Raw genomic sequence first — 13360 nt, 5'->3', positions numbered from 1 at the left:
TTCGGCTCTCATCCCGATAACAACGTCTTTGCGACAGCGCTTCCAGATAACCGCTCTCTCACAGCCGCATCTGCTTCGATACAAATCTGTATCGATTATGTCAGATGCGATACGCTTATACGATTCTTTATCCGCAAGATCTGAGGTAGACGAGACCGCAATCGTGGGTAACGTGCAAAAGCAAACGGCAAAACAACTGGAGAAACGACTGTTCGGGCGTACCGTGTCGAATTGAGCTCGAGTCCGAAGAGCAGTCGCGCGCCTGGCGAGCAGCCACTCGCATAATGAAAAGATATTTTCAGAGTTCAAAAGACTGTCGTACGAGTCCGCCGCTTACTTACGCTAATACGACACGGTGATGTACGCTAACGCGCGACGCTGGAACAGTACGAAGCTGGAATATTGCGAAGTTGAGGCGAACTCGCGCGAGCGAGCGCGTCAAGTGGAGTAATTGCTCTGGTAAACTAAAAATCGGCGGCGCACCTGAGCACAGTTATTCTTAGGCGAGACTGTTGTTTCGCGGCTAAATATAAGTTTAATTTATTAGCGAGTTGTAAAAGTCGCCGTATGGAAGCACACGGCGGCCTCGTCGTCGTAAACACGACGAAACTACGCCGATAAGTCGTGACGACGCACCGTCGCCGCTGCGTAGTCGCCTCTCTTTCCTTCCCGCTGTTCTTTCTCATTTCTTCCTTTGTTCCGAAGTCTCTCACGCGCGTGTGCGCCTTTTGCCGAGAAATCGCGAGCGAATATGCGCGAGCGAGCGAGGACGGTGATCCTGCATCGGTGGCGGGCAGGGACCATCTGGTGCCTTGAGAAAATAACCGATAACGTGACGAGATCACGACGCCGGGCGTCGTGGTCTCGTCGAGATCGCAGACCGCAAATTACGTCTGCGATCTGCGTGCGCGAAAATAAGCGACGGACTCGTGTTTACCGAGTTCCGACTTCGGCCGCGACGTATGTCGACGTTGACGAGCGTTGACCGAGAAATTACTCCGCGATCACGTCAGTGAGGTGCTCGAGATTGAAACATCTCCCGAAAGTGGCCGAATCAATCTTCCATCAGATATATCTCGTAACGATCAACGAGGAGAGAGAGAGAGAGCGAGAGACTTGCACAATCGAAACTCTCAAGATCCAACCGCGTGACGGAACTCGATCGAATTTGACGGCGAGTGGCGCCGGATTTTGATTTTTTCGGTATTACGTAATGGCGTGCCGAAGATTATCGGTGCGGCCTTTTGAGACATATGCAAATGGAGTTATCAAGCGCCACCTCATTGGAAATATTTACGAACGCGAAATCATCGCGGATCGAAGAATAGACGCGCCAGTGTCCGGCGCGTCGTTAAAAATAACCGCTGCCTTTACACATATTTTTTTCCCGGTCAGCGTGAGTTCTGCGGCCGAATCGCTGAGAGGAGAGACAAGCGTCAGCGACGAGCGAGAATGCGACATTGTTTCTCAGTCAAATTGAAATATGCCGACGAAGTGACTCACGTCGAATATCGCGAATCGTGTCCTCTCTCTCTCTCTCTCTCTCTCTCTCTCTCTCTCTCTATCGACCTGCGTTTTGCTTTTCGCTCGTGTTATCATATCGATCGCTCGCTCGCTGCGAAGGTCCATGACCGACGATATCGGCATCTCGCGAGACGAATGGAGTCGTCGCCATCGGCCGAGAAGCAGCACGTGTCAATCACGTGAAATGATGCTTTACCGCTCGTAAAGCCCCATTCAGTTTGTGACCCCTAATGGAGAGAAGGTTAGGCATTTGCCCACTTCCTTCGTTTGAGGAAATTGCCTATTGCGCGCAAGTGTGCGTGTGAACGCGCCCGCCGGTGTACGCGCCTGCGAGTGTATGCATGCGCGCGCGTTCGAGCGTTAAATTCTATTCACGTAGAATCGAGCCTGACGAAAATAGACGGTCGAAACGTGAAATCTTTCTGCGCCTCGCGGCGATAGAGGGGCCCCGAATGGGCGCTCAATAAAAATTTAGAGGACTTCGGAGATCACCGGAATTCAGCCGCCGTTTCGATCGTCGTCGCGGCATCCACCGGCGACGGTAGTTTCTCACCTCGTGAGTTATCCGTTATTGCGAGCCACATTGAAGAGTACGGGTATTATCGTAAATATAACGAAAGTATACGCGGGCTAAAAATAGGAGATTTAAATAGGTGACGAACGTGCCTTCTTATCATCATCGTATGATTTCGATGCACGTTGTAGCGCAAACGTAAAAGGATAAATTCCCGATTAATTTCCGTAAGCATTCGGCAGGCTGAATGGATGAGGTGTGAGAAAAATTAGAAATTATAATTTGACGGACGTTAAGCGCGAATTTCGCTGAATGGTTGACAAGTGGCAGTCTCGCGCTAGAACGCGCGTCGTCTCTTCGTCGAAGACGCGATTTATGCGCGGCAGTTGCATAAATTGAACTTACGTAGGAATCCCCGGGAATAGCCTTTATTATTCGCCACGAGTGACGAGTGTGACGACAACATGGACGCGAATTCGAGAGTTTCATTCGCCAAGTGAGCTCGAACAAGCGGGATTTAATAAAGCAAGAAGTAAAAGTGTGTCCACCATCTTTGGTAAACGTTTCAAGAACGAGTTACGATTATTCGCTCTCGCCTGATGCACAAAACACGAGAAAGGAGAGAGAGAGAGAGAGAGAGAAAGAGAGCACTTTGCATCTCGCGCGATACGCGTCTTGCATCTCCAGGCTCCGAAGTCGTTCAAAAACTGCTGACGCTTCGTCTGTCGATCAATAATCTCCGGCATAATTTAACGGGACAGAATGACGAAACTTGGCGTATATAATTTCTACCGAGAAGAATCGAACACGTTGATCAAGATGTTAATTATCGATTTATCATGTACACTAACGCCGGAAAATTTGGGGCGCTCTTCTATAACTTCGCGATCAAACTGTGTTTTTACAGATATAATTATTTCATTCAACATGCGAGAGATGAAGTTCTCCGAACTTTTGTGTGAGCGATAGCGTAGATATTAAACTATTCACAAACGATATCCTGTATTGGTAGCTCTTACAGGGTCTTGACTCGTTTGCTGATTGTACGTATATCGAAGAGCCGGTATTTATTCTTTTATCAGGAGTACCGGAAAGTGTCTTTTCGTATTTTCAAGCTTTCAATTTCCGTGGTTGTAGTACGGGTTCTTAATTTTAATCCAGAATTAATTTAAATTTCAGGTTAGTTAACGACATTTCTTTATTGTATATATCTACTTTCATTGAGATCGAACTTACTCTTGGGAAATGGCAACGTTTGAACCAAGTGAAGCAAGAACCAAGAACACGGAAAAACGAAAAGACTTTCCGGTAGCCCTGGTATAATAATTCAACAGTTTCCAGAGGTTTCTCGTTACTGGAGCAATTAAAATCCCGATTGAGCGATCCGAGGGAGCGAAAAGAGGACACGCCCCGACGGTGAATCGCGGCTCGCTCGAGTTCTTGTCGCGAATTATTATCTCGGTCGCGGAAAAACGATGTCCCGACGATGACGACGATGACGACGACGACGACGACGACGACGACGACGACGACGACGACGACGACGACGACGACGACGACGACGACGACGACGACGACGACGACGACGACGACGACGACGACAATGGCGGCTCAGAGGCGAGGAGCTATAATTGACGCTCGAAATAAAGCGACTGCTGTAAACCGGTCGGGGTGTTACACAATTTATCTTGCGACTAGTTGCGCACATGTCACATCGCGGAGCCAACACAGTACGAGCCGTGCATGCAAACAACCCGGTCGATTGTAGAAAACAATTTAAGTGCCGGCAATAAAAATGAGGAAATCAGCGATGCGTAGGAGGCCTCAGGGTTATCAGACCCCCAGTGAGGAGTCGATCTGTATTTTCGTCAGACTTTTATCTCGACTGCGACGTGAGGCACAACAGCGGATTATTGTTGACACTGCAATAGTCTCGAGGATTGCCACCATACGCGCGACTCCGCTTTAAATCCCAGTGCAGCGCCGAGCGAGGCGGCAGACAAATAAAAGAGAGGCTCTCTCTCTCTCTCTCTCTCGAGAGAGAGAGAGAGAGAGAGAGAGTCAGGCGCGATTAAGACGAGTCAAATTGTTGTTAAAATCGACTTTTGACCTTCCTCTTATTTTCATCGTCGCATCGCTCTTACTCAATAGCCTAGATCTCGCCTTTGCGGCTCGCTCGGAAGAGAACGTTCAGCATTGCCGTCTTTTTACCTCGCGTTCGTTTTTCCGAACTTTTCTTTTGTTCATTTTCTTCTTTTCTCCTTCCAATGGTACGTATAATATGGCGGGCGAGCGTTTTCTCGCAGCACACATGAACGATGCAACGTCGTTATTACATGTTCATCAACGAGATACTGAATCGACCGCGCCGATGACCGTGTCACGTGTCGTCGACGTGTCGTCGAGCGCGAACTTGACATTGCGCTGCACATAGCTAGCGACGCCTCCGTTGCGCTTGTCATTAAGTGGATCACGCCGGTAACTAGTTCGACATAGCCGGACAAAGGCGGCTCCTTGGAGATACATTGGGTTTGATTCATGCTCTAGCAAGCCATGCCTCGGCCACGTTCGCAGCCCGATATTCTTCTCGTGATGCAGCGGTTCTCAAGATCCGCAAATACGCCCGAGATAACGAGCGACGGCCGCGTTATATCTTTAATTGTAACACACCCTGTTGAATCGGTAGGACGAAAATAAAGCGTCGAGAAAGAGGGGTCGAGTCAACAGTCCGACCGGCCGATTAATCTGACACGGCGTTTCGCAAACTGGATTCTCGTATGAATAAGATAATCCCAAATAGGTTTCGTATTAATAAGATAAAGCCGAGTAGATGCTTTCTAAATTTAGTCGAGTGAAATTCCACTCGAATAGCAGAGTGACAGCCAAGATCAAGCGACTATTCACTCATATAGTGTGAATTTTTCCACTCTGTGTCGTCGTCGATTGGATACGCCGAGAGAAAAAGACGCTATTGTATCAACAGGATTGGTTAACAGCGCCATTATTCAGAGCAAATATTCTTGACTCAGTAACAATATTATTGAAATTAATATCCGATTTACATTTTGTATCAATATTATGGTACAACGGCATTTCTTTTTCTTCAGTATTTTCGTCGGAAAGTAAATAGGGGATTTTCCATGATGTATCTTCTATGGAATTTTCTATTTATTTTTAGTAGATGGACACAAATTGACGTAAAATTGCCTTAATGCAGGCAATAAAATTAAGTGACTAACATTTTCTAATCATTTCCATTTACCATTTTCCATTTTTATCGCTTTATGATAATCGATATCTAAAGATATCACAATAACATTTTACTACATTGGCATATCTTTTCCGCTTCAATAATATGCATATACGATTAGATCAGAAAAATCTAAGAATCCAGTTACATAACATATTGCAGCGAATTACATCGTTGGAAATTTTCGAATTCACTCTTTCAATTCACGATTCAACTCGTCGATTGAGAATCTACGATCGGAATGGTGAATTTCCGTTCGTTTCGAGCGGGAGATTTGAGTAGTCAGATGTATCTCCTTTCAACGGTAATTTTCTTTTTCCTTGAAAAACTGACAGGATGACACTACAAAACGCAGACTCAACCCGCAGACGTGAGGCTGTACGAGAGAAATTTGCAAGCGACGTCGCGTCGTCGGGGAGAAAGAAACGCGATCGAATTATTATCATCATCGACAAACGCGAGCGTTCTTCGTGGAAGCTCCGATATCGCGTGTCGCGCGAGCGTCTTCGTAATCGATAACAGGCCAGAGCAGCTATGTCGGATGTCGCGCAAACGATGCAAAGGTGCATCCGCGGTGACTCGGTCGCGCATAGACAATCACTTGATATATAATAATGAACTATTATAAACGGCGCGCAACCAGTGCTTCTGCAACAGCCTGCACGCAGGATGACTCGTCACCTCGTTATCGGAGAACGGCGCCAGTGCCAAAGTTGAAAGATCGCCGTGTCTGTGTATACGCAGGGGGTCGCCGATAAACCCGGTGACCTGTTTGCCGCGGGAAATTTCCTCGCGATCGCGCTCGTCAGCCTTGGCGGGTGATGAAACTCGAGACAACGACGAGACGAGAGGCAGCGACGAGGAGGAGACGAGCGCGATGCAAGCGCGACGGATTTAACATACAGACGTGCATCTTTGTTTTTTTTCGGATTCCCGACCTGCGTGCTCTCTCGAGTGTCCGAGCTCGGCCCGTTACACTGGTTGAAGCGTGAAAAGTGCGGCAGAGCGAGCGTGAAGAGAGCGGGATGGACGTATCTCTGTCTCGCTCTACTGCTCGTAGAAGCTGACACATCGTTTTAGAAATAGAGGCACCCCCGTGTACCGGCCACACACACACACACACGTGTATCGCCAGAAACTCGTGCACCGGTGTCACGTGCATTGAAAATCGCCTGTCCGTGATGCACGTGCGCATTCGAACGTAAGGTCTGCCAGACGGCCAGATTTTACTGTCAATGTCCGATTAATATCAAAAATAATCAAATTAAATATTCCCCCCCCTCTCTCTCTCTCTCTCTTTCTCTCTCTCTCTCTCTCTCTCTCTCTCTCCGTTATCTATTGATATATATTTTAAAACTATATTCTTCCAAATTGTATCCCCAGTTTTTGTTACCTTCCTCTCTTTCTGAAAGTCTGTTCAGATTTTTCAATTTTCGAATCTCGCAATTCCCAACTCGGACGTCAACTCGCACACATTTCGGTTCTTCGATGATTCTCTCGTGATTTTCTGTTTCTTTTCTCCATGCAATTAAGCGAAGTTGTCGCGCATAACGGGAGAGAAAGCCGATGGCCCCAAGGCGTCACGCGACAAGAAGCGTATTATATGCATGAAGATAAAACGTGCAAGATAAAAAAAGCGTGGATATAAGAGAAATATCAACGAGAGAAGAGTGTATTTTGCGATTGAATAAAAAAGAAGACAAACAGAGTCGAGAGAGAGAGAGAGAGAGAGAGAGAGAGAGAGAGAGAGAGAGAGAGAGAGAGAGAGAGAGAGAGAGAGAAAGAGAGAGAGAGAGAGAGTGGAAGAGAAAGAAGATAGCAAAATGTCATCGCGCGGAATTGAATCTCGCGAAACTCGAGAATCAACTAGATCCCTTTTATTCTTTACGCGCACTCGACACACACAAGAGTGTCACCGATCGTTCTTTCGAGAAAAAGCCTCCTCGTCGCCATCTAACGCACAATCGAGTGAAACCGAGTGGTTGATATGGAAGAGAACTGCCGCATGAAAACGTGAGTACACATCAATGATTAGCTTCATGAAGAGCAACACGTAGGAAATCAGTCTTCGCATATACTGAGATATTTACGACGATATCTAATATTAATAGCTGAGAAAATCACTATTTCAATTAATAAGATATAGAGAAGAAAAGATATGAAATACATCACGTCGCGTATAGCGTATAGCTCCAAATCACCGCCGTTGCTTGCAATATATTGAATACATGGTAAGCGTGTTCCTTTTTTACTTCAAGGCGAACTCGTCTCGGGGAACGGTGGAAATCGTAAGGACGAGTCCCGACGGAAAGCAGCGACTCCTGGGAGATGGCGGTGTCTGCTGTTGCGCCGAATAGAATAGTCTTTATCAACATGACTAGTCACGTGCGAGACGTATGCCCGACGCTACCAGCATCGGCTCACCGCGCCGGAGTTCTCGGGAAGAAAGGCGATAGCCGGCGTGGATCCAATTTTGTCGGTAGATCGAGTTTCCGCCCTTCGCCGCCGCGTGCGTGTTAGTATAATATAATAATAGAGTCGCGGGCGACGATAACGAACGCCGTCGCGTCTGGAGACCGATCCTTCCGAGAAGAATCCTCGTTTTTGTCTAAGCGGCGATTATATGCTCGTGCGAGACAGAGAGAGAGAGAGAGAGAGAGAGAGAGAGAGAGAGAGAGAGAGAAAGAGAGAGAGAGAAGAAGGGAGTATCGCGAAAAAGAGAAGAGAAAAGTACAAAGAGAAGGAACCGTATACGAATTAACATGCATCGACGTAAACGGACTCCGCGAGATCAAATTCGCGATCGTTTCCCCAGCCGAACTTAATAATAGCCCGAAGATATTTGATTATCTCCGCTCTTTTTCTCGTCTGTTCTAATTCCTCGGACGAACGCAATGAATATTTAACGCGTCGCGGAAGACTTACGACTGTTCTCGATGGAGATCGAAGGATCTCTGCGATTTTGTACTCTGCGAAATTTCTTTCAAGACGGAACTTTCGGATGTGTATTTCGGGACGCAGCCGATGATCCGTTGAGAGAGCTTTTTTCTGAAAATTTCCTAGAAATTATGTTCTCTCATTTCAGACATCCAGCGCGCTCTGGATTGCATAGAAAAAGAGAAATACTTAAACCGCTTCGATGAACGATTCAATATTCACGTCGGATATTCGATTCCACACAAACGAATTTCTCCCGACTTCCTTCGTCAATTTATCTCTCACGGAGATAGCCGAATCTGTCACGGGAGGTTCCGCCGAATCACGCTTCTCAATGTTTATTTTATCACACGCCGAAAAGAAAAGAGAACACGAGATGCGTTCCCTCTCCCGGCAGAACACCCGGGGAACGTCGGATTCTAAAAATCGACGTCGCAAACGCGCCTCTTAAATACGCCCTTATCTACTTTCAACTGCACTTGCGTGTTCTTTTTTCAAAATTCTCGCGTCGGGCCGTGTGTCGTGCCTAATGAAGAAACTTCGACATCGAGGATAATTGAGACCGCGATACCATCGCGGTGCTATCCGAAGCAAAAATCTACGGCAAAGCAGTGCGAGGAAAAATTCCGATTCGCAGTAGCGTTATGTAAAGATTCCGCTTTGCAAATTTAACACTTCTGCCGTGCCGCCGCCAATTTATGCATCGCGGTCGATCGAAGATCGAATCGAATAATAAAGAATTGCGCGTGCAATTTGTGTATAATCATACGCCGATTGTTCCCGTCATTATTCTCGGCTCGTGGGAACGAGCGCGGAATTCTACGTCGTATCAGAATTTACACGCGTCAAGCTGAACGTGATATCGCACGCATCGTTCACGCGTGCCCGAAACGGTATGGCGCGTGGCCGCATGTGCGTGTATGCGTGTACAATACGTGCGCGTTGCTTCGTGTGAGTGAACGCACAGTCAGAAGCGCTGGTATAAATGTTTCATATATGTTCGTGACGTCGCGAGAAAGAATTAGAGAGATAGTGAGCCGGCGAGGGGCAGAGGGAGGGTTGCTCCTACGTTGAAAATTAGACAAACCGGACTAAAAAGGTTTCTTCCACGGAGTTGACATTCTCGTCGCTCTCCTCGGGATCAGGAACTAGTCCGAGGATACTTCGGTTACTCACGTTTCGTTCATTCTATCTATATTACTCTCTATCTTCAGTTATCTATTAAAATAATAGTTGCATCTTTTAGTCTTTGTCAGCTGAGTGTAACATCTTCTTTGTACATCTTCTAATGACGAATGATTAGATGGGTGATCTTCTCGCTGTAAAGCGAGATACACAATCGATCACGTCGTGGAAGTAATAAAGATATTACGTTGCCCGTTAATGCTCCGCTTTCTAATCCAGTCGGAAACGAGAGGGAAGAATAGGGAGAAGAGGGGAAAAATTTCCCGAGGAATTTCAATAGCACACTCTTGATTTCTTGTGCCGGAAAATTTCGCCTATGACGATTTCGATTTCTCAACTGCTCAATTTCAATCCCATTTTCATCAATTTACTTATCGCAGAATCTTGCAGTAATTTTATCTAATGCTCAATTCAGAATGTCGTCTCGTTGAGGAACCGCTGAAAAGTAACCACGAAATAGATCACACACTCAGATCGACACGATTTCCCTCTGTAGTCTCTGTAGTTTGTGCTCAAAGTCGAAAGTAAATAGCTCAAATATATAGCTACGTATATTGGAGATTAAGATTAGATATTGGACAGGTGCATGTCTATATATATATATATATATACTTCAAATATTTACTTCGATGTAATACGCGGCGTTTACGGTGACGATTCTCGAATTGTTTCGCGAGCGATCTGTCGCGACGAGAAACAAAGCCTGAGCAGATGAGCGTGATTTACTTGAAGCCTGCAGCTAGGATTACCACGATCTTCAGCCGTAAACACATGCGTCGCCGAGCGTTAAAGCGTATCATCAGCGTGCGTCGGCGACAGGCCGACGGGCGCGAACTAGGACGTTGCCGAGATTATACGCGCGGACGATCAAAGATCTCAAGATGTGCTCACCGTCAACGACATTGTTGCTGACCAAACATTGAGCCGTGATGACATTGTCCAACGTAATGATCGGGGGCGCGAAGTCCGGATCGTCCGCGTCGAAGCATACGCCTTCCTCGTAGTCCGTCAATGTTGTCTCCGTCATGTCTCGCCGCGAGTGTTGTGATGAAGGATACTCCGATACGCGAGTCTGAAACATCGACGAAACCGGCCGCTGCAGACGAGAAACGCGCACGGAACACCTCCGTGTACGTTACAAGCGCGAAGCGCTACGTAAAAGACCATACTCGCGAAATGGTCGCGTACACGAGGTCGCGCGGCGCGCATGCGTAGGTTCCCGAAATTTTTGAATTTCGCCCCGTAACCTCTCTTGCTCGCTCGACACACCGACTCGCGGCTGCCTTCGCTCGCAATTCGCGAAACGAAGCGTGCAAATGCACGCATACACAAATATGTACATGCACACACATGTGGAGCTCTTTCGCGTACGTTTCAAGTTTTCCCAGATCTCTCTTTCAGTTTTCTCGAGATCCGCCACGAGAATCGGCTGCTCGAAGAAACGCATCGTCAGCGGAACGAAGTTGCTCGGCATTGTCGTACATCGGAAGCATCGAATTCGCGGACACCCGGCGCGGCGGAACGGCGTTCCTAACGGTTTCTGCGAGATAAACGCAGAACACGCGCGCAAACAAGATTGCGTAATTCCTTACCTGAGACGTTACGTCCAAGTGAACGCGTTTCCTTACGCCGGTACGCTCCGCGTGCGCCGTCGCTCGTGATTCTTTCGCGGAAGAAGTCAGCCGGCGACGATGTGTGCGCTTCTCCCTGTACGACGATACGCGCGTGACGACAACCGACGCTCGACTGACACCTGACGCGCGTTATCGCGCGCGATGTATTTCAACGCGTGATGCGCGACGGTGTCAGGAGACGTTTCTCGTTTACTTACAAGAGAAAGAGAGACGACGACGACGACGACGACGACGGCGACGTTCGGCTAGGCTGCGAGCATAAAACAGCTCGACCGTGCAACTAGCTATTGTAATAAACGAGAGGACACGCCTCTCGAGTGTGACGGAGAGATTGTATCGCGATGTTAATGTTTAGGTATATATCTGTATAATAAGATTCCAAGGTGCAGTAAGACTCTTATACGTCCAGAGACATCTTGCAATCCGACGCTAAACCGACACTATTAGCTATTAGAAATTTCTTTCACATGTTAAGGATTTGAATTTGAATTTAGAGTTAATCAATCTAACATTTCTCTCTGGGGTTTATTATTCGGGGTAAAATTTTGGATCTGTTGGATCGAACTTTTTCAAAATCATTTTTAATTGATTCATGTATGACATTATAATTACAATCATGATTCAACTGAGAAGCTCATTATGAAAAACAGTGAAAGTATACATATGGAAAGAAATGGAATGAATAGAAAGCAAACGCGACAGATTTATTTTTATTTTTGTACATATATTTATTTTTTATATATATTATATATATAGCTATTCTTCCGTGTTGTTGTACGGAAATTCAGCTGTCGGGCCGGTGCTCGCCGATGAACGCCTTTCGGCTTTCTCGCAAGTTCGCGATACTCCCACCGACACCTGGCCGTTGAAACCAGAGAGGAACCTGAGAGCAGCCAACACGGCGTTTTCGGCGACACCGACTTTCCGCACTTTCCGGAAAGCGGCGAACGCCATCTGCATCCATTTCGAGAGAGGGGAACTACGATGCTACATCCACTTTCAGGTCTCGGTGGTAAAATCTGCATGTGGTGGAAGTCCGTGCTACATCCACTTTCGTAAGTCTATAAAGAGCGGCAGGAGGGGGGAGGAGTGGAAAAATAAAAGTACGTATTAAATATTAAATCTTCGAATGTTGCCGTATCAAAGTCTCCTGTATAATAAACGATTCGACACGTCTGGAGACGCATGATGTATCGTTTCCCGCGTCCCGTTCCCTTCGTCCTGCTTCTCGCATTCAGCATCCCGTCCGCTCCGGACATTCGCTCGTGGCACTGACAGTGGCCGTCGGTGAGCATTCGATCCGCTCGGAGGAGCACGTGTTAATTAACGCGACGAGACTCCGATTATAAATATCTCGCGAGTCGACGAAATATCTGAACTTTTAAAAACAGCAAGAAAATCACATTGATGTTGTCATGGGTGAAATCTCATCCTGGTATATATTTTTTTATTTTCGAAATAAAAAAAGCCAAACGAATGCAATTAAATGTTATTTATCATCATTGAATATTAGATGAAAGGTAGAAGAGTTATTGTCCGGAGCGGATAATCTGACATTTAATAAGAACGAGACAAAATTCATATGGGATGAAATTTCACTCTTTAACGTTACCATGACCTTTAATTATTCTCGAAAAACGGCGTCACAACAACTTTGACACTCTGTACAATTAGTTGCCAACACATTTTCTAACCGTACACATTCCTCTTTAATTAACATAAAGCTAACAAATGTCCGATGCTTCGACAGAGTAATTTTCTTTATTTTCAGTAATCAATAAATAGAGTAAATCAATGTCGCGTACAGTTGAAAGGCCTCCTCGCATTTCCCTCGTCGTTCCGGAACCTTCGAGAAAAGAAGAGACGCCCAAGGGCAAGTCTCTCTCACTTTAACCGCCGTCGAGGCCAGCAATGTTTACATCGCGGGCCGATTGTGTTGATCGGCTCGCGAGCGACGACACTTTTTGCACTTCATATTAACACTCGCGCGCCTCGACTTCATTCCATCAGCAGCAGCCGTGCGCGACGCGCTCGTCACTTCCGTTTCGTGTAATTGAAAGAAATGTATCTCGTCGGTCCTCGAGATACTCAATCGGCACCGCGTTGATTAACCGCACGGTCGAATCGCGAGTATCGACATTAGAAGTGTGAGCGAGTGAAATCCGGAGGACTCCAGCAGCCGGGAAGCAGGACGCCGGCAGCGATACCAGTCACGTTTTCAGGTATGTGGAATCATTTATTATGCGGGAGGTCTCCGATAACGAGAGCGGACGTTTGACAAATTTTCCGGGAATAGGAAGTCGGAATTTCGCGCTC

At 46.8% G+C, this 13360-nt stretch overlaps 1 protein-coding gene across 2 annotated transcripts in view; it reads right to left on the bottom strand.

The window, feature by feature from the left end:
* Pino (protein pinocchio) overlaps window positions 1–11159 on the bottom strand; it is a 43818-nt gene extending 32659 nt beyond the window's left edge. Inside the window, exons 1-2 of one of the 2 annotated variants that reach the window (XM_011144581.3) lie at window positions 11003–11159; window positions 10302–10482 (exon numbers count right to left, since the gene is read on the bottom strand). In XM_011144581.3, coding sequence (XP_011142883.2) covers window positions 10302–10437 — 136 coding nt within the window. In that variant the 5' untranslated portion in view covers window positions 10438–10482; window positions 11003–11159. Of the gene's footprint in view, window positions 1–10301; window positions 10539–11002 lie in introns of those variants that run through there. The other variant, XM_019842220.2, reaches the window with a different exon arrangement.
* Window positions 11160–13360: the final 2201 nt, after the last annotated feature.

The sequence above is a fragment of the Harpegnathos saltator genome, unplaced genomic scaffold, assembly GCF_003227715.2.
Source record: "Harpegnathos saltator strain DR-91 unplaced genomic scaffold, Hsal_v8.6 scaffold758, whole genome shotgun sequence".
NCBI lineage: Eukaryota > Metazoa > Arthropoda > Insecta > Hymenoptera > Formicidae > Harpegnathos > Harpegnathos saltator.
This window is presented reverse-complemented; position numbering and strand designations above follow the sequence as displayed.